This window comes from Palaemon carinicauda, chromosome 26 (genome assembly GCF_036898095.1).
Source record: "Palaemon carinicauda isolate YSFRI2023 chromosome 26, ASM3689809v2, whole genome shotgun sequence".
NCBI classification, from domain to species: Eukaryota; Metazoa; Arthropoda; class Malacostraca; order Decapoda; family Palaemonidae; genus Palaemon; species Palaemon carinicauda.
In genome coordinates this window covers 72,687,656-72,710,155 of record NC_090750.1, presented here as the reverse complement: position 1 = coordinate 72,710,155, position 22,500 = coordinate 72,687,656, and the positions used below count along the sequence as shown (strand labels likewise).

At 33.7% G+C, this 22,500-nt stretch overlaps 3 protein-coding genes across 3 annotated transcripts; 1 reads left to right on the top strand and 2 right to left on the bottom strand.

Moving 5' to 3' along the window:
• The first annotated feature begins 11 nt into the window (after positions 1 to 11).
• LOC137619999 (myosin heavy chain, clone 203-like) lies at positions 12 to 1,190 on the top strand. The gene has a single exon (XM_068350280.1). It carries the CDS (start codon positions 12 to 14, stop codon positions 1,188 to 1,190), a length of 1,179 nt encoding a protein of 392 aa, XP_068206381.1.
• Positions 1,191 to 8,984: 7,794 nt separating this feature from the next.
• LOC137619998 (golgin subfamily A member 6-like protein 7) lies at positions 8,985 to 10,163 on the bottom strand. Its single transcript, XM_068350279.1, has one exon. The coding sequence runs from the start codon at positions 10,161 to 10,163 to the stop codon at positions 8,985 to 8,987; it is 1,179 nt and encodes a 392-aa protein (XP_068206380.1).
• Positions 10,164 to 12,985: 2,822 nt separating this feature from the next.
• Positions 12,986 to 14,164, bottom strand: LOC137619997 (golgin subfamily A member 6-like protein 7). The gene has a single exon (XM_068350278.1). It carries the CDS (start codon positions 14,162 to 14,164, stop codon positions 12,986 to 12,988), a length of 1,179 nt encoding a protein of 392 aa, XP_068206379.1.
• Between the last annotated feature and the right edge of the window lie 8,336 nt (positions 14,165 to 22,500).

Here is a 22,500-nt window from a genome sequence, read left to right as displayed (position 1 = left end):
ACATATCTAACATGGATAACTTATTTGAAAAGACTTGGCCTTACTTGGCCCTCACAGCTTTTTGCGGAGTCGCTGTGCTCCGTGAAGCCTCCGGGAATCATCTTCGGTACATCTTCACTGGAGTCAACCGTGATGGTCAGGACAACGTCTTCTGGATCGACATTTTCCTTCTCTTTGTTGGACTTGGAGCAGTTCTTTTATTTGATCTGAGACAAGAAAAGCGACGAAAGACTGATGAAGAAGAAGAAGGAGACTTGAAGAAAAGCATTCCGGAGCTCTGTGTCACACTTAAAGAGCAAGTAAAGGATCTGGATGTGATTGTCGTTAATATGACAAAGATTCAGGAGCTGGAGCGCAAGTTGAAAGAAACAGAGGATTATAAGAAGAAAGAAGAGTTGGGGAATATCTTAAGATTTACAAAGAAGCAGTTGGAGAATCAGGCTTTGGGAGACAAGATCCGTTGCCTTGAGGATCAGAAGAATCTTTTGGAAAAGCAGATGGCGGCTTATGAAAGGTCTAAAGCTGAACTGGAAGAAAAGCTCCTTCAGATCAAAGAAGAAAACAAAGACCTGAAGAAATATGCTGATGAAGTGGCCCAAAGAAATGATGACTTGAATAACCAGATGATGAGTCTGAGAGCTCACTTGGCTAATTACAATTGCCAGCTCGTTCAGCTACAGACTGATGCAGATAAGATGCACAAGAATCTGTGTAAAGTGTCTGAAGAAATTATGGAGATGGAAAAACACATCAAGGCACAAGCCGAGACAATCAACCGATTCAAGAATGACAAGGAAGAGCTGCAGCTTAAACTTCAAGATCTACAAAAAGAAGTAAGATTCCTTTCTCAAGCGAAACAAAATCTGGATTGCCAGCTTCAAGAAAAAGACATCAGACTCCGGGATCAGAATGCGTTGCTGCAAGAGAGAGACGCTCGTCTTCAGGAGATGACCAAGAAAGCCAACGCCACCGATGGAGAAAATAATCTACTGCAGAATGAGCTGCGGCAGCTACAACGAGAGAAGGAACAGTGTCTCCGTGACCTTGAGAACGTCAAGATGCAGAAGAAACAACAAGAGGAAACAAACTCAAGACTCCAACAACAAATCTCTCTTCTCATGAGATGGCGCGATGGTGTGGCCTTTGGCCTGAGGAAAACTGACGACCAGCTCGCCAATGGGGCTCCATAGGAAGGAACAAAGATTCATTTTAAGTTTTTAAAGGAATTCTCATTCTTAGTATGTTGAAATTTGTTTTGTGAATATATAAAAGGAACTATTTGTAATAAATGTTTGTAATTATTTTTCAGTTTCATTAACAACAGAAATATCTTTGATTGTTGTGCCCACTTGAATGTATTAATTCGCAAATGACCCAATCATCATCATAACAACTATGTATTTTATTGCGAACTTGATAACGCAATAATTAAAACTTTGGTATCTTATTGTAATGATACCAAATACAAAAATTCCAAAATTAATCATATGTCATTTGAAGAATATACAAATACAGACATCCACATTCAATTTTTTTTTTCCATTTTCATAAAAGCACATAGTAAATTTTACCTCTAAAATGAAGGAATCAGCTGAAATAGTATGGTTAAAATAACCAGCTAACTGTGAAAAAAAACTGAATTGATATGATGGTAAAGATGTAATTATATAAAAGCGACCAGACGAATATGTAGATTTCAAAACTGTAGTGGCAAAAAAAATCCTTTCAATTCAGGTAAGTTTAAAGGGGAGCTAGAAATAAAAAGTTGCCCTCTTGTTCATCGGTTGTGGTATTATTGATAGTCTAATAAATAACTAATTTTAAAATTATACTTAGTAATTAGTTCCATGCGTGTTGAAATTTCGGAATTATAACAACAGACTTATAAATCTAATAGGCCAGGGATGATTAGATAAGAAACAGAAAACAGTAGTGTTAATTCAAAACCACTGATGTGACATACGATACTTCTTTTCCAGTAAATCTCATTTATGTCTTACCAGATATTTTTTTTTTTTTTTTTTTTTTTTTTGGTGAAATGTGCCATGTGAAATTCTTACTTTATACAACTGTCAATATTTCAATGTAGTGTAAAAAATTATTTATTAAACTCTTTTCCAGTAAATCTCATCTATGTCTTACCAGAATTTTTTTTTTTTTTTTTTTTTTTTTGTGAAATGTGCCATGTGAAATTCTTACTTTATACAACTGGCAATATTTCAATGTAGTGTAACAAATTATTTATTAAACTCTTTTCCAGTAAATCTCATCTATGTCTTACCAGAATTTTTTTTTTTTTTTTTTTTTTTTTTTTGTGTGAAACGTGCCATGTGAAATTCTTACTTTATACAACTGGCAATATTTCAATGTAGTCTAAAAAATTATTTATTAAACATTATTAATTATGAAGGCGTAGATATATTGAAAACTAAAGTTAGGATTCTTATAATTCTTATAATTTAAAATTAATTAATTATAAATAAGCGAGAAACTTTAATTGCAATTAACTCTCCACTTTAATCTCACGCAATAAATGAATAAAAATCTTTATAGATTATATAATTTCTCCTTGAAGGTTATACAATCAATTATCTTATAATATTAGAACACTCGACTAATATCATGATAAATCAAGAATGAAATTAGATGTGAGTATTACAAAATAAATATGAATACAATTAATACATATTGCAACTTGGGAGTATCAATACAGATACATGAGAAGCGCTATGAGCTTCATTGCAAATGGAAGAATTACACATAAAGAAAGGACAGACTGAAATGAGTCTTGGTGAGTATCAGCTAAGATTATAAAATGATATAAATCAGTTATTATCATTATTATTAATACCTAAGCTACAACCCTAATTAGAAAAAACAGGATACTATAAGTACAAGGGCTCCAATAGGGAAAAAATCCCAGTGAGGAAAGGAAATACATGACCTTCAAGAGAAGTAATGAAAACCCAAAATAGAATATTTTACATAAGTTCGAATTACTACCTAAGCTACAACCCTAATTGGAAAAAACAGGATGCTATAAGTCCAAGGTCTCCAATGGGGTAAATAGCCCAGAGAGGAAAGAAAATAAATAAACTTCAAGAGAAGTAATGAAAACCCAAAATAAAATATTTTACATAAGTTCGAATTACTACCTAAGCTACAACCCTAATTAGAAAAAACAGGATGCTATAAGTCCAAGGGCTCCAATGGGGTAAATAGCCCAGTGAGGAAAGGAAATAAATGACCTTCAAGAGAAGTAATGAAAATCCAAAATAAAATATTTTACATAAGTTCGAATTACTACCTAAGCTACAACCCTAATTGGAAAAAACAGGATACTATAAGCCCAAGGGCTCCAATGGGGTAAATAGCCCAGTGAGGAAAGGAAATACATGACCTTCAAGAGAAGTAATGACAAACTAAAATAAAATATTTTACAAACGTACGAAAATGGCTAAATTAATAAAAAGTGATAAAGGGTAATTATAAATTACAAAACTCTCAAGGTTGATCAAAACCACAAATGTTTAACAGTGGATGACATTTAAAACTCTAAAATAATCTCTGAAAGCACAATTATAAAGTGGCAAAAGTTAAGGATAAAAAAGAAAAAAATATTACTAGTAAGGGTAACAGTAAGTAAACATGGTTAAATAAAATATCATTTACATGTAAGATAAAATTGTTACTAAGAATGATGAAGAAAATCTCGCAGAAACTGAAGATACTAAATAGAGAGAGAGAGAGAGAAGAGAGAGAGAGAGAGAGAGAGATAATGATGAAGAAAATCTCGCAGAAACTGAAGATACTAAATAGAGAGAGAGAGAGAGAGAGAGAGAGAGAGAGAGGAGAGATAATGATGAAGAAAATCTCGCAGAAACTGAAAAGATACTTAATTGAGAGAGAGAGAGAGAGAGAGAGAGAGAGAGATAATGATGAAGAAAATCTCGCAGAAACTGAAAAGATACTTAATTGAAGAGAGAGAGAGAGAGAGAGAGAGAGAGAGAGAGAGAGATAATGATGAAATCTCGCAGAAACTGAAAAGATACTTAATTGAGAGAGAGAGAGAGAGAGAGAGAGAGAGAGAGAGAGATGAAGAAAATCTCGCAGAAACTGAAAAGATACTAAATTGAGAGAGAGAGAGAGAGAGAGAGAGAGAGAGAGAGAGAGAATGGTTTCCCGAAATATAACTGGCCAAAGATAAGCCATTAAAGGGGACGTATCGATCAAAACTAAACAAAAACAAAAAAAAAATAAAATCATCAAAAAACGTAAAAGTTGAGGATCAGAGAAAACAGCACGAAAGGAGATCAATTAAAAGTTTTATAATGCTAAATGAGTACTGCACTAAACTTGTGAACACACAAATGTCATCTGAAACCATAAAAACTACATGATCAATTAGACCTGTGAAATGGTAAATGTCAGCTGACACTTTAACTGGAAAACCATGATGAAAAGAAATGGTAAATGTCAGCTGACACTTTAACTGGAAAACCATGATGAAAAGAAATGGCAAATGTCAGCTGACACTTTACCTGGAAAACCATGATGAAAAGAAATGGCAAATGTCAGCTGACACTTTACCTGGAAAACCATGATGAAAAGAAATGGCAAATGTCAGCTGACACTTTAACTGGAAAACCATGATGAAAAGAAATGGCAAATGTCAGCTGACACTTTAACTGGAAAACCATGATGAAAAGAAATGGCAAATGTCAGCTGACACTTTACCTGGAAAACCATGATGAAAAGAAATGGCAAATGTCAGCTGACACTTTACCTGGAAAACCATGATGAAAAGAAATGGCAAATGTCAGCTGACACTTTAACTGGAAAACCATGATGAAAAGAAATGGTAAATGTCAGATGACACTTTACCTGGAAAACCATGATGAAAAGAAATGGCAAATGTCAGCTGACACTTTAACTGGAAAACCATGATGAAAAGAAATGGTAAATGTCAGCTGACACTTTAACTGGAAAACCATGATGAAAAGAAATGGCAAATGTCACCTGACACTTTACCTGGAAAACCATGATGAAAAGAAATGGCAAATGTCAGCTGACACTTTAACTGGAAAACCATGATGAAAAGAAATGGCAAATGTCAGCTGACACTTTAACTGGAAAACCATGATGAAAAGAAATGGCAAATGTCAGCTGACACTTTAACTGGAAAACCATGATGAAAAGAAATGGTAAATGTCAGATGACACTTTAACTGGAAAACCATGATGAAAAGAAATGGCAAATGTCAGCTGACACTTTAACTGGAAAACCATGATGAAAAGAAATGGTAAATGTCAGCTGACACTTTAACTGGAAAACCATGATGAAAAGAAATGGTAAATGTCAGATGACACTTTAACTGGAAAACCATGATGAAAAGAAATGGCAAATGTCAGCTGACACTTTAACTGGAAAACCATGATGAAAAGAAATGGTAAATGTCAGCTGACACTTTAACTGGAAAACCATGATGAAAAGAAATGGCAAATGTCACCTGACACTTTACCTGGAAAACCATGATGAAAAGAAATGGCAAATGTCACCTGACACTTTACCTGGAAAACCATGATGAAAAGAAATGGCAAATGTCAGCTGACACTTTACCTGGAAAACCATGATGAAAAGAAATGGTAAATGTCAGCTGACACTTTAACTGGAAAACCATGATGAAAAAACTTTTAAATATTGAAATTTATCTGAAAACTAAATAATGTCAAAACATAGGACGCAATAACATCACAAAAAAAATTATATAAAACTGTAAAATGATGACAGATGGTTAACACAGTAACAGGTTAAGGCCAATTAAAACAAGAATAAAGTATATATACACTGCCTTTGGAAAAATGGAGCCAGATCGGCTACAGATATAAAATGCTAAAAATCAGATAAGAATTTATTCGTACATGCCAGCCAAAATTCAAAAATAAAATACCCTCTAAAACAAAACAAGAAAAAAATCTAAACTCAGTTGAACAAAATAGTGTAAAATTAATGGAACGGGAAAAGAATAAAGTTAATCACCTTAAACAACCAAAGGCCAAAATTAGAATTATAATAAAAAAAATTTAAGAGGGCAATCACCCCACCCCCCTTCCCCCCACAAAAAAAAAAAAAAAAAAAAAAAAAAAAAAAAAAAGAAGGGATGTTTACTAATAATGATATAAAAAAACACAGATTTGGTTGAAACATGAACATATTAACTAAAATCGTGGCAAAAGGAAGAGGTGATGATATATCAAGGAGATTCATTTCTCTATAAGAGAATTACTGAATTACATTAATTAGGCAAGACTACACATGAGAGGGTTAAAGTATGAAAAAAAAAGATGTATACAACAACAAAGTAAGGAAGGTGATCATTTTTAGAGGGTTTGCCGTTGAGAAATTCCAAGATAATTCTAAATTCTGAATAGCTTGAACACTGTAAAAAGGTAAATTGAATTAATTACTACATGGGGAGATTATGTAAGTCAGTAGGATGCAAATAAAATTAAAATTCTCATAGGAAAAGTAAACGGAATTGGTAAAATCCAGATTCTGCCAACTTAAAAATACGGGTTAGGAATACCGTGACCTCAAGGAACGTAAAGTGAAATATGATCCATTTATAGTAAATATTAAAAGTAAATCCTTTGAACTGCATTATGAACTTATATACCATTTCTAAATGATGACCGGATATATTGACGTAAAGGAGTGATATTACGGTCACCAAGCCGTAAAAGATCATAACAAAGTAGGGTAAAATTACGGTCGGCTGTATTTTCCTGAAATACGGTTAAGAACAGTATATTTTTACGGAGAATTTCCGATTAAAATAACGGTTTTTTTCTTTCGTTCTGAAGCTACAAAATACCTTCAGGAGAAGTGAACTCTACAGGAACGATATCAATGATCATTAGTCACTCCCAACTGACTAAATCTTATCTGAGATTGATTGATTTAAAGTTTTCAGGCATCCTGACATCTGAGGTCATTGACGCCTCTTATCTGAGATGTCTCCCTTCCAATCAGTGCTGCCGGACGGGTAGTCTAAAAATCCCCAAAACAACCAAAAATCCGCAAAAAACACCCAAAAATCCCCATTTCCACATATATATTTTCTTCTAATTCAGTAGGCTCTACTAATATAGAAATTACTAACTAGACTTTCTATAAGTACAAGTAAACTAATTGCAACAATATAAAGGTTTACTCATCTTTATTTCTTCATAGAAATTTGTACAGAATATCCCCACCAGACACCCAAAAATCCCCAAATCTAGGGATAAATCCCCATATCTGGCAGCACTGCTTCCAATATCAATAAGCATTGAGTAAGATACAGGTCCGTAAATCACTGGCCTTTGGAACCGACTGGGCATTGAAGAATCTGATCAATGTCTCAAGTAAATAGCTTAAGACGGAATTAGCCGAGCTCTTGAATCTCCTCAGCCTCGGATGGAATCAATTCTAGGTCACCGTATAGGAGAAAAGGGTATACATCGATGTAGGACCTCAAAGGACTCATACTCATTCACCATTCCCACTAAAAATAAAATATATCATCGAGATATTAAATTATTAATATGTTTTCTGAGTGGGGATACCTTAACGTGGTGAAAAGGTTTGCGTATCGCCATCATCAACAAAGATGTACTAGTCAGGGACACCCATACTAGGTTGGTTTGAGGTGAGCGATCGGATACGAATCTACCACCATCACCAATCCGCATTGGCCAGGGTGGTGACGAAAACTATCCAAGCCCCAATACATGAATTGTCATGTCTGAGGCCTTTGTCCTGCACAGGACTAGAAACGACTGTATTTGTTGTTGTAAGTTTTATCTTAGGAAACATAAAAACATGCCATCTAAAGCACCCCCCCCCCACAAAAAGAGAAGAAATCATATCATTAAGAATTTATATTTCATCTAAAAAACCTTGAAGCATATTTGATTAAGAAAGGTCTCTTTCTCAATGGTGTTTTCAATCCCCAAAAGTGCTGAGACCCCTGCCCAAAACCCTCTGCAAATCATTATCCACTATTGATTTAGACTAGTGTTTTTTACTTATAAACATAAAAGAAAACGTAACTAAAAAAAGACTGCTCACTTAAATATCTTCGGAATATTTTAAACTTTATTAATTTCTCTTGATAGTATTTGATCACTGGTCAGTGATAGGGAAAAAAGGGAAGTGACAACAAAAATAAACGGTTAAAAAGTAGGTGCATATAAAAGTTTAGGAAATCTTCATTATCTCAGATTAACCGATCTGCACCCACCTTTTAGCCTTTAACTTTACTTCCCTTCCCACATCCTTTTCTTTCCCATCTCGCTGACCATCGTCATTTGACTTTTACTACAAAAAGCAACAACTAATTTTCACGTCATTTGCTCTTAGGCAGCGATAGGTCTCCCCGGCCCCCTTGCTTGACAACATGGCATGGATATCATCAAGTGTCTTCATAGATCCTCTTACATCCAAGAAAAGTCATAAGCCACTAATTAAATTTCCATTAACGATACTTAATAACTAATTCTCCTTCAAGGAAACATTATGAAAATTTTTGAAAAGTTTGAAAAAATAAAAGTCCTGATTCTTTCAATTTAGAGGCAAAATTTACGATGTGCTTTTGTGAAAATGAAAAAAAAATGTGAATGTGGATGCCTTTATTTGTATATCCTTCAAATGAGATATAATTAATTTTGGAATTTTTGTATTTGATATCATTACAATAAGAAACCAAACTTTAAATGATTGCGTTATCAAGTTCGCAATTAAATACATAGTTTTTATGATGATGAATGGGTCATTTGCTAATTAAAAGAGTCAAATGGGCACAAATTTCTGTGGTTAATGAAACAGAAAAATAATTACAAACATTTATTACAAATAGTTCCTTTTATAAATTCACAAAACAAATTTCAACATACTAAGAATGAGCATTCCTTTAAAAACTTAAAATGAATCTTTCTTCCCTCCTATGGAGCCCCATTGGCGAGCTGGTCGTCAGTTTTCCTCAGGCCAAAAGCCACACCATCGCGCCATCTCATGAGAAGAGAGATTTGTTGTTGGAGTCTTGAGTTTGTTTCCTCTTGTTGTTTCTTCTGCATCTTGACGTTCTCAAGGTCACGGAGACACTGCTCCTTCTCTCGTCGTAGCTGCTGCAGCTCATTTTGCAGTCGATTATTTTCTCCATCGATGGCGTTGGCTTTCTTGGTCATCTCCTGAAGACGAGCGTCTCTCTCTTGCAGCAACGCTTTCTGATCCCGGAGTCTGATGTCTTTTTCTTGAAGCTGGCAATCCAGATTTTGCTTCGTTTGAGAAAGGAATCTCAGTTCTTTTTGTAGATCTTGAAGTTTAAGCTGCATCTCTTCCCTGTCATTCTTGCATCGGTTGATTGTCTCAGCTTGTTCCTTGATGTGTTTTTCCATCTTCATCATTTCTTCAGTCACTTTACACAGATTCTTGTGCATATTCTCTGCATCAGTCTGTAGCTGAACGAGCCGGCAATTGTAATTAGCCAAGTGAGCTGTCAGACTCATCACCTGGTTATTCAAGTCATCATTTCTTTTAGCCACTTCATCAGCATATTTCTTCAGGTCTTTGTTTTCTTCTTTGACCTGAAGGAGCTTTTCTTCCAGTTCAGCTTTAGACCTTTCATAAGCCGCCATCTGCTTTTCCAAAAGATTCTTCTGATCCTCAAGGCAACGGATCTTGTCTCCCAAAGCCTGATTCTCCAACTGCTTCTTTGTAAATCTTAAGACATTCCCCAACTCTTCTTTCTTCTTACTATCCTCTGTTTCTTTCAACTTGCGCTCCAGCTCCTGAATCTTTGTCATATTAACGACAATCACATCCAGATCCTTTACTTGCTCTTTAAGTGTGACACAGAGCTCCGAAATGCTTTTCTTCAAGTCTCCTTCTTCTTCTTCATCAGTCTTTCGTCGCTTTCGTTGTCTCAGATCAAATAAAAGAACTGCTCCAAGTCCAACAAAGAGAAGGAAAATGTCGATCCAGAAGACGTTGTCATGACCATCACGGCTGACTCCAGTGAAGATGTACCGAAGATGATTCCCGGAGGCTTCACGGAGCAAGGCGACTCCGCAGAGAGCTGTGAGGGCCAAGTAAGGCCAAGTCTTTTCAAATAAGTTATCCATAATAGATATGTGATGAATAACGACGTTCACCTCTTTATATAGGATTCGATCTCCAGGTTTTATTTTTAAATTCAAGAAATTTCTTTAAGTATTCGTCTCAAAATATCAGATTAAAGTGAGTTTAATTTTTCAAAAAATTAGGATTATTTGAACATTTTGACTGTAAAACGTTTTAACCATTATCATCCCTGTCTCAGTTATACACATGTGTATGTATGTAAACTTTTTATATAAATGTATACATACATACATACATACATACATACATATATATATATATATATATATATATACATTCAAATGCATGGATAAACATTTGTACACACATATCTGTATATTATATATATATATATATATATATATCTATCTATCTATCTATCTATCTATATATATATATATATATATATAGATAGATAGATAGATATAGGTATAATGTGTCTGCACATGCATATGCATGCATACACATATTCATACACACATATATAACTAAACATATGTGTGTGTTAGTATATAATATATATATATATATATATATATACATACATATATATATATATATATATATATAAATAAATTATATATATATATATATATATATATATATATATAGAGAGAGAGAGAGAGAGAGAGAGAGAGAGAGAGCTTTAATAGTTGTTGTATATATATAAATATAGCCAATACATTCATGTATTTATACATATTACACACATATCTATTTATCTATCTATCTATCTATCTATCTATTCATATATATATATATATATATATATACATATACAAAATACCTTCAGGAGAAATGAACTCTACAGGAACGATATCAATGATCATTAATCCCTCCCAACTGACTAAATCTTAGCTGAGATGTCTCCCTTCCAATCAGTGCTGCCGGACGGGGTAGTCTAAAAATCCCCAAAACAACTAAAAATCCGCAAAAAACACCCAAAAATCCCCATTTCCACAAATATATTTCTTCTAATTCTGTAGGCTCTACTAATATAGAAATTACTAACTAGACTTTATATAAGTGCAAGTAAACTAAATGCAACAATATAAAGGTTTACTCATCTTTATTTCTTCATAGGAATTTGTACAGAATATCCCCACCAGACACCCAAAAATCCCCAAATCTAGGGATAAATCCCCATTTCTGGCAGCACTGCCTCCAATATCAATAGCCATTGAGTACGAGACAGGTCCGTAAATTACTGGCCTTTGGGACCGACTGGGCATTGAAGACTCAAGTAAATAGCTTAAGACGGTATTGGCCAAGCTCTTAAATCTCCTCAGCCTCGGATGGAATCAATTCTAGGTCACCGTATAGGAGAAAAGGGTATACATCGATGTAGGACCTCAAAGGACTCATACTCATTCACCATTCCCACTAAAAATAAAATATATCATCGAGATATTAAATTATTAATATGTTTTCTGAGTGGGGATACCTTAACGTGGTGAAAAGGTTTGCGTAAGCCATCATCAACAAAGATGTACTAGTCAGGGACACCCATACTAGGTTGGTTTGAGGTGAACGATCGGATACGAATCTACCACCATCACCAATCCGCATTGGCCAGGGTGGTGACGAAAACTGGCCAAGCCCCAAAACATGAATTGTCATGTCTGAGGCCTTTGTCCTGCACAGGACTAGAAACGACTGTATTTGTTGTTGTAAGTTTTATCTTAGGAAATATAAAAACATGCCATATACAACACCCCCCCCCCCCACAAAAAAAGAAGAAATCATATCATTAAGATTTTAGATTTTATCTAAAAAACCTTGAAGCAGATTTGATTAAGAAAGGTCTCTTTCTCAATGGTGTTTTCAATCCCCAAAAGTGCTGAGACCCCTGCCCAAAACCCTCTGCAAATCATTATCCTCTATTGATTTAGACTAGTGTTTTTTACTTATAAACATAAAAAAAACGTAACTAAAAAAAGACTGCTCACTTAAATATCTTCGGAATATTTTAAACTTTATTAATTTCTCTTGATAGTATTTGATCACTGGTCAGTGATAGGGAAAAAAGGGAAGTGACAACAAAAATAAACGGTTAAAAAGTGGGTGCATATAAAAGTTTAGGAAATCTTCATTATCTCAGATTAACCGATCTGCACCCACCTTTTAGCCTTTAACTTTACTTCCCTTCCCACATCCTTTTTTTTTTTCCCATTTCGCTGACCATCGTCATTTGACTTTTACTACAAAAAGGAACAACTAATTTTCTCGTCAGTTGCTCTTTGGCAGCGATAGGTCTCCCCGGCCCCCTTGCTTGACAACATGGCCTGGATATCATCAAGCGTCTTCATAGATCCTCTTACATCCAAGAAAAGTCATAAGCCACTAATTAAATTTCCATTAACGATACTTAATAACTAATTCTCCTTCAAGGAAACATTATGAAAAGGTTTGAAAAGTTTGGAAAAATAAAAGTCCTGATTCTTTCAGTTTAGAGGCAAATTTTACGATGTGCTTTTGTGAAAATGAAAAAAAAAATGTGAATGTGGATGCCTTTATTTGTATATTCTTCAAATGAGATATAATTAATTTTGGAATGATTGTATTTGATATTATTACAATAAGAAACACAAATTTAAATGATTGCGTTATCAAGTTCGCAATTAAATACATAGATTTATGATGATGATTGGCTCATTTGCTAATTAAGAGAGTCAAATGGGCACAAATTTATGTGGTTAATGAAACAGAAAAATAATTACAAACATTTATTACAAATAGTTCCTTTTATAAATTCACAAAACAAATTTCAACATACTAAGAATGAGAATTCCTTTAAAAACTTAAAATGAATCTTTGTTCCTTCCTATGGAGCCCCATTGGCGAGCTGGTCGTCAGTTTTCCTCAGGCCAAAGGCCACACCATCGCGCCATCTCATGAGAAGAGAGATTTGTTGTTGGAGTCTTGAGTTTGTTTCCTCTTGTTGTTTCTTCTGCATCTTGACGTTCTCAAGGTCACGGAGACACTGTTCCTTCTCTCGTTGTAGCTGCTGCAGCTCATCTTGCAGTCGATTATTTTCTCCATCGATGGCGTTGGCTTTCTTGGTCATCTCCTGAAGACGAGCGTCTCTCTCTTGCAGCAACGCATTCTGATCCCGGAGTCCGGTGTCTTTTTCTTGAAGCTGGCAATCCAGATTTTGTTTCGCTTGAGAAAGGAATCTTACTTCTTTTTGTAGATCTTGAAGTTTAAGCTGCATCTCTGCTTTGTCATTCTTGAATCGGTTGATTGTCTCGGCTTGTGCCTTGATGTGTTTTTCCATCTTCATCATTTCTTCAGTCACTTTACACAGATTCTTGTGCATCTCATCTGCATCAGTCTGTAGCTGAACGAGCCGGCAATTGCACTTAGCCAAGTGAGCTGTCAGACTCATCACCTGGTTATTCAAGTCATCATTTCTTTGGGCGACTTCATCAGCAGTTTTCTTCAGGTCTTTGTTTTCTTCTTTGACCTGAAGGAGCTTTTCTTCCAGTTCAGCTTTAGACCTTTCATAAGCCGCCATCTGCTTTTCCAAAAGATTCTTCTGATCCTCGAGGCACCGGATCTTGTCTTCCAAGGCCTGATTCTCCAACTGCTTCTTTGTAAATCTTAAGACATTCCCCAACTCTTCTTTCTTCTTCAAATCCTCTGTTTCTTTCAACTTGCGCTCCAGCTCCTGAATCTTTGTCATATTAACGACAATCACATCCAGATCCTTTACTTGCTCTTTAAGTGTGACACAGAGCTCCGGAATGCTTTTCTTCAAGTCTCCTTCTTCTTCTTCATCAGTCTTTCGTCGCTTTCGTTGTCTCAGATCAAATAAAAGAACTGCTCCAAGTCCAACAAAGAGAAGGAAAATGTCGATCCAGAAGACGTTGTCCTGACCATCACGGTTGACTCCAGGGAAGATGTACCCAAGATGATTCCCGGAGGCTTCACGGAGCACGGCGACTCCGCAGAGAGCTGTGAGGGCCAAGTAAGGCCAAGTCTTTTCAAATAACTTATCCATGTTAGATATGTGATGAATAACGACGTTCACCTCTTTATATAGGATTCGATCTCCAGGTTTTATTTTTAAATTCAAGAAATTTCTTTAAATATTCGTCTGAAAATATCAGATTAAAGTGAGTTTAATTTTTCAAAAAATTAGGATTATTTGAACATTTTGACTGTAAAACGTTTTAACCATTATCATCCCTGTCTCAGTTATACACATGTGTATGTATGTAAACTTTTTATATAAATGTATACATACATACATACATACATATATATATATATATATATATATGTATATATATACATTCAAATGCATGGATAAACATTTGTACACACATATCTGTATTTATATATCTATCTATCTATCTATCTATCTATCTATCTATCTATCTATCTATCTATATATATATATATATATATATATATATAGATAGATAGATATAGGTATAATGTGTCTGCACATGCATATGCATGCATACACATATTCATACACACATATATAACTAAACATATATGTGTGTTAGTATAAATATATATATATATATATATATATATATAAATATATATATATATATAAATATATATATATATATATATATATAAATATATATATATATATACATATATATATATATATATAAATATATATACATATATATATATATATATAAATATATACATATATATATATATATATATAGAGAGAGAGAGAGAGAGAGAGAGAGAGAGAGAGAGAGAGAGAGTTGTAATAGTTGTTGTATATATATGATTATAGAAAATACATTTATGTATTTATACATATTACACACATATCTATTTATCTATCTATCTATCTATCTATTCATATATATATATATATATATATACACACACAATTATGTATATATATATAATATATATATATATATATATATATATATATATATATATATATACAAAATACCTTCAGGAGAAATGAACTCTACAGGAACGATATCAATGATCATTAATCATTCCCAACTGACTAAATCTTATCTGAGATTGATTGATTTAAAGTTTTCAGGCATCCTGACATCTGAGGTCATTGACGCCTCTTATCTGAGATGTCTCCCTTCCAATCAGTGCTGCCAGACGGGGTAGTCTAAAAATCCCCAAAACAACCAAAAATCCGCTAAAACCGCCCAAAAATCCCCATTTCCACAAATATATTTTCTTCTAATTCTGTAGGCTCTACTAATATAGAAATTACTAACTAGACTTTATATAAGTGCAAGTAAACTAATTGCAACAATATAAAGGTTTACTCATCTTTATTTCTTCATAGAAATTTGTACAGAATATCCCCACCAGACACCCAAAAATCCCCATTTCCCCAAATATATTTTCTTCTAATTCTGTAGACTCTACTAATATAGAAATTACTAACTAGACTTCATATAAGTGCAAGTAAACTAATTGCAACAATATAAAGGTTTACTCATCTTTATTTCTTCATAGAAATTTGTACAGAATATCCCCACCAGACACCCAAAAATCCCCAAATCTAGGGATAAATCCCCATATCTGGCAGCACTGCCTCCAATATCAATAAGCATTGAGTACGAAACAGGTCCGTAAATTACTGGCCTTTGGGACCGACTGGGCATTGAAGACTCAAGTAAATAGCTTAAGACGGAATTGGCCGAGCTCTTAAATCTCCTCAGCCTCGGATGGAATCAATTCTAGGTCACCGTATAGGAGAAAAGGCCATACATCGATGTAGGACCTCAAAGGACTCATGATCATTCACCATTCCCACTAAAAATAAAATATATCATCGAGATATTAAATTATTAATATGTTTTCTGAGTGGGGATACCTTAACGTGGTGAAAAGGTTTGCGTATCGCCATCATCAACAAAGATGTACTAGTCAGGGACACCCATACTAGGTTGGTTTGAGGTGAGCGATCGGATACGAATCTACCACCATCACCAATCCGCATTGGCCAGGGTGGTGACGAAAACTGGCCATCACCCAAAACATGGAATGTCATGTCTGAGGCCTTTGTCCTGCACAGGACTAGAAACGACTGTATTTGTTGTTGTAAGTTTTATCTTAGGAAACAAAAACATGCCATCTACAACACCCCCCCCCCCACAAAAAAAAGAAGAAATCATATCATTAAGAATTTATATTTTATCTATCATTATTCACCATTGATTTAGACTAGTGTTTTTTACTTATAAACATAAAAGAAAACGTAACTAAAAAAAGACTGCTCACTTAAATATCTTCGGAATATTTTAAACTTTATTAATTTCTCTTGATAGTATTTGATCACTGGTCAGTGATAGGGAAAAAAGGGAAGTGAGAACAAAAATAAACGGTTAAAAACTAGGTGCATATAAAAGTTTAGGAAATCTTCATTATCTCAGATTAACCGATCTGCACCCACCTTTTAGCCTTTAACTTTACTTCCCTTCCCACATCCTTTTCTTTCCCATCTCGCTGACCATCGTCATTTGACTTTTACTACAAAAAGCAACAACTAATTTTCTCGTCAGTTGCTCTTTGGCAGCGATAGGTCTCCCCGGCCCCCTTGCTTGACAACATGGCCTGGATATCATCAAGCGTCTTCATAGATCCTCTTACATCCAAGAAAAGTCATAAGCCACTAATTAAATTTCCATTAACGATACTTAATAACTAATTCTCCTTCAAGGAAACATTATGAAAAGATTTGAAAAGTTTGGAAAAATAAAAGTCCTGATTTTTTCAGTTTAGAGGCAAAATTTACGATGTGCTTTTGTGAAAGGAAGAAAACAAAAAATGTGAATGAGGATGCCTTTATTTGTATATTCTTCAAATGAGATATAATTAATTTTGGAATTTTTGTATTTGATATTATTACAATAAGAAACCAAAGTTTAAGTGATTGTGGTATCAAGTTCGCAATTAAATACATAGTTTTTATGATGATGATTGGGTCATTTGCTAATTAAAAGAGTCAAATGGACACAAATTTCTGTGGTTAATGAAACTGAAAAATAACTACAAACATTTATTACAAATAGTTCCTTTTATAAATTCACAACACAAATTTCAACATACTAAGAATGAGCATTCCTTTAAAAACTTAAAATGAATCTTTGTTCCTTCCTATGGAGCCCCATTGGCGAGCTGGTCGTCAGTTTTCCTCAGGCCAAAGGCCACACCATCGCGCCATCTCATGAGAAGAGAGATTTGTTGTTGGAGTCTTGAGTTTGTTTCCTCTTGTTGTTTCTTCTGTATCTTGACGTTTTCAAGGTCACGGAGACACTGTTCCTTCTCTCGTTGTAGCTGCCGAAGCTCATTTTGCAGTCGATTATTTTCTCCATCGATGGCGTTGGCTTTCTTGGTCATCTCCTGAAGACGACGGTCTCTCTCTTGCAGCAACGCATTCTGATCCCGGAGTCTGATGTCTTTTTCTTGAAGCTGGCAATCCAGATTTTGATTCGCTTGAGAAAGGAATCTTAATTCTTTTTGTAGATCTTGAAGTTTAAGCTGCATTTCTTCCTTGTCATTCCTGCATCGGTTGATTGTCTCGGCTTGTGCCTTGATGTGTTTTTCCATCTTCATCATTTCTTCAGTTACTTTACACAGATTCTTGTGCATCTTATCTGCATCAGTCTGTAGCTGAACGAACCGGCAATTGCACTTAGCTAAGTGAGCTCTCTGACTCATCACCTGGTTATTCAAGTCATCATTTCTTTGGGCGACTTCATTAGCAGTTTTCTTCAGGTCTTTGTTTTCTTCTTTGATCTGAAGGAGCCTTTCTTCCAGTTCAGCTTTAGACCTTTCATAAGCCGCCATCTGCTTTTCAAAAGATTCTTCTGATCCTCAAGGCAACGGATCTTGTCTTCCAAGGCCTGATTCTCCAACTGCTTCTTTGTAAATCTTAAGATATTCCCCAACTCTTCTTTCTTCTTACTATCCTCTGTTTCTTTCAACTTGCGCTCCAGCTCCTGAATCTTTGTCATATTAACGACAATCACATCCAGATCCTTTACTTGCTCTTTAAGTGTGACACAGAGCTCCGGAATGCTTTTCTTCAAGTCTCCTTCTTCTTCTTCATCAGTCTTTCGTCGCTTTCCTTGTCTCAGATCAAATAAAAGAACTGCTCCAAGTCCAACAAAGAGAAGGAAAATGTCGATCCAAAAGACGTTGTCCTGACCATCACGGTTGACTCCAGTGAAGATGTACCGAAGATGATTCCCGGAGGCTTCACGGAGCACGGCGACTCCGCAGAGAGCTGTGAGGGCCAAGTAAGACCAAGTCTTTTCAAATAAGTTATCCATGTTAGATATGTGAAGAATAACGACGTTCACCTCTTTATATAGGATTCGATCTCCAGGTTTTATTTTTGAATTCTCGAAATTTCAGCAAATATTTCGTCTCAAAATATCAGATTAAAGTGAGTTTAATTTTTTCAAAAAATTAGGATTATTTGAACAATTTGGGCTGTAAAACGTTTTAACCATTATCATCCCTGTCTCAGTTATACACATGTGTATGTATGTAAACTTTTTATATAAATGTATACATACATACATTCATACATATATATATATATATATATATATATATATATATATATATATATATATATATATATATGTATATATATATGTATACATATACATTCAAATGCATGGATAAACATTTGTACACACATATCTGTATTTCTATCTATCTATCTTATTATACTATATATATATATATATATATATATTATATATATATATATATATATATATATATATATATATATAGATATAGATAGATAGATAGATATAGGTATAATGTGTGCGCGCATGCATTATGCATGCATACACATATTCATACACACATATAACTAAACATATATGTGTTAGTATATATATAATATATATACTATATATATATATATATATATATATATATATATATATACTATATACATATATATATATATATATATATATATATATTATATATATAGAGAGAGAGAGAGAGAGAGGAGAGAGAGAGAGAGAGAGAGAGAGAGAGAGAGAGAGAGAGCTGTAATGGTTGTTGTATATATATAATTATAGAAAATACATTCATGTATTTATACATATTACACACATATCTATCTATCTATCTATCTATCTATCTATCTATATATATATATATATATATATATATATATATATATATATATATATATATATATATATATATATACACACAATTATGTATATATATATATATATATATATATATATATATATATATATATATATATATATATAATGTGTGTGTGTATTATGTATAAATATATAAATGTATTTCTATAATTATATTTATAAAACAACCAATACAGCTTTTCTAGTCCAAAGCACAAATTATACTTCTCACAATTCTATGGTTACTTGACTTTAATCTGTTTAACACTGTTAGCCTATGCCTTTAACTAGTCACCTAAAACAAATGTAAATAGATTAATTTGGTTTTTCAAGATATTTTCATATCTGTATTACATAATGTTGGTGCATACGTTTGAATGATCTTCATTTTATACATTTCATTCTATTTGATAATCAGTCCCGAAATTCAATCACTGATACTATAAAAATGTTTTCATAAGTAATATTCTTTTTTTTATCCCTAATTGACAAATATATTTTTCTAACCTGGTTTGTTTTTATTCAAGATTTTATGTGTGGGAACTCAGACTCTGCTCAAGACTGAGCTCTCTGTATAAGTAACTCTTTTGCTGTAATATTCATCCAACAATACATTTTGTACATATTTCTCTTTGGGACCGGCATATGGAATTGAATAGGCATAATTACGTACATTTTTACTTTGTTGTTAAGCTTTATTACTTCTTTATTTGTAATGTGTTGGTGTTCAAATTTCCTGTCATATATATATTTTATATATGTATAGTATATACATATATATAAATTTATATAAATATATATATATATATATATATATATATATAGTATATATATATATGTGTGTGTGTGTGTGTGTATTTATATACAGTATATATGAATATATATATATACTGTATAATATATATATATATATATATATATATATATATATATATATATATATATATATACATATATATATAAATAAATATATATATATACTGTATATATATATATATATATATATATATATATATATATATATATATATATATATATATATATATGTGTATATATATAACATATATATATATAATTTTCTTTTCCACTGAGGGATGCTATCTGAGAAGCATTTTGTTGATAATTTATATTGTTAGCCTACTGATGTTACATTGAATTGTGTAAGCATCTTGGCAGAAACCTATTGGCCGTAAGCCTTCCAAAATATTATGTCTACGCCTCCTTATATCTGCACAAAATTTCTTGTTCGAAAACACTACGAAAGAAATTTGCAACTCATGGAAATTGATACAGCCATTACGAGACGGAATTCCATTTTTTCCATGGTAGGTTAACCATATTAAGTCTATTGCCGTTTGCATCATTGTCCATCAGTGTCATGTTTTTTTTTTTTTTTTTTTTTTGCTTTTTTTTCGGTGTGAATGACGGGCCATGAAGCTTTTTGACTTTTGTTTCTGCACGGAGGAATACGTCATCATGTGCCTCAAGTTTGTGTGAGTGCGCTCGACGAACTTACGTGAGTGTTTGTTTACAAGTAATTAGCCTGTTGTTGAGTATTTGGGGAGGAAAGTGTTCTTGTTGAAGCTTTTTCTAAGTACTTTCCTCAGTTATAGATGTTGCTCTGTCATCGTTTGGAAATGGATTACGATTTTCATTAAAGTCAAATGAATTTTTATTTTAAATGTTGTAAATCACTGAATGTTTCAGTGACTAGAACTTGTTTTGGATAATATTGTGAAGTTTTTGCGTTGTTACTTTAATCTTCATAATTGAATACTTCGAACCACTTGTGGTTGAATTGTATAGGAATTCTGACGAGAGAGAGAGAGAGAGAGAGAGAGAGAGAGAGAGAGAGAGAGAGAGAGAGAGAGAGAGAGAGATATTTTGCGTATTGGTTCCACGCACCACCTTCGGGTGAGGGACTAGCGTGCCAATATACCTACTATCATCTACCTTGATACCTAGGTATTTAATATTGCTTACTACTCTTATTCCCTCTATGTTATATGGTTTCTCCTTCATATTATATATAAGTACACTACTTTTATCTCTATTTATGTCTAAACCACCTTGCTTTCCTATATCTATCACTTTCCTTATGTTCAATTCAGCATCCTCTATACTCTCAGCAAGCACTAATACATCATCAGCAAAAATAATACTACTAGCTTTATATCATTTATAAACCATTACCTTCTTTTTCTACTTGTTTTATAATCTGATAAGTAATTAATTTGAACAATGTTGTAGAGCCAGTACAGCCCTTGCTTTATTCCACTACTTACGCTCAATTTTTGTTCTATTCTTTCCCTTATGTCTAACGTAGTAGAGTCTCCCACATATACTTTAGCTATAAAGTTTATTATACTAGTATGTCCTTTATATTGCTTTAATGTTTCTATCAGTGCTTCCCTTTTTTATGAATCGAAAGCTTTTTTGAAATCTAAAGAGGCAACTATGAGTTTTTTCTTATTTTTGAAAGTTTCTTCGACCATGTACTGCAAGATGAATATATTATCCACAATCCTTCCTCCCTCTGTAAATCCCGCTTCACTATCCTCTATGGCATTATTACTTTTTATGTGTCCTTCTATTTCATCCTTGATAAAAGTTATCAAGTTCGCAATAAAAAAACATAGTTTTTACGATGATGATTGGGTCATTTGCGAATTAATAGATTCAAGTGGCCACACAATCAAAGACTTTTCTCTGGCTAATGAGACAGAAAAATAACTACAAACTTTATTACAAATAGTTCCTTTTATATATTCACAAAACCAATTTCAATATACTAAGAATGAGAATTCCTTTAAAAACTTAAAATGAATCTTTCGTTCCTTCCTATGGAGCCCCATTGGCGAGCTGGTCGTCAGTTTTCCTCAGGGCCAAAGGCCACACCATCGCGCCATCTCATGAGAAGAGAGATTTGTTGTTGGAGTCTTGAGTTTGTTTCCTCTTGTTGTTTCTTCTGCATCTTGACGTTCTCAAGGTCACGGAGACAACTGTTCCTTCTCTCGTTGTAGCTGCTGAAGCTCATCTTTGCAGTCGATTATTTTCTCCATCGATGGCGTTGGCTTTCTTGGTCATCTCCTGAAGACGAGCGTCTCTCTCTTGCAGCAACGCATTCTGATCCCGGAGTCTGGTGTCTTTTTCTTGAAGCTGGCAATCCAGATTTTGCTTCGCTTGAGAAAGGAATCTC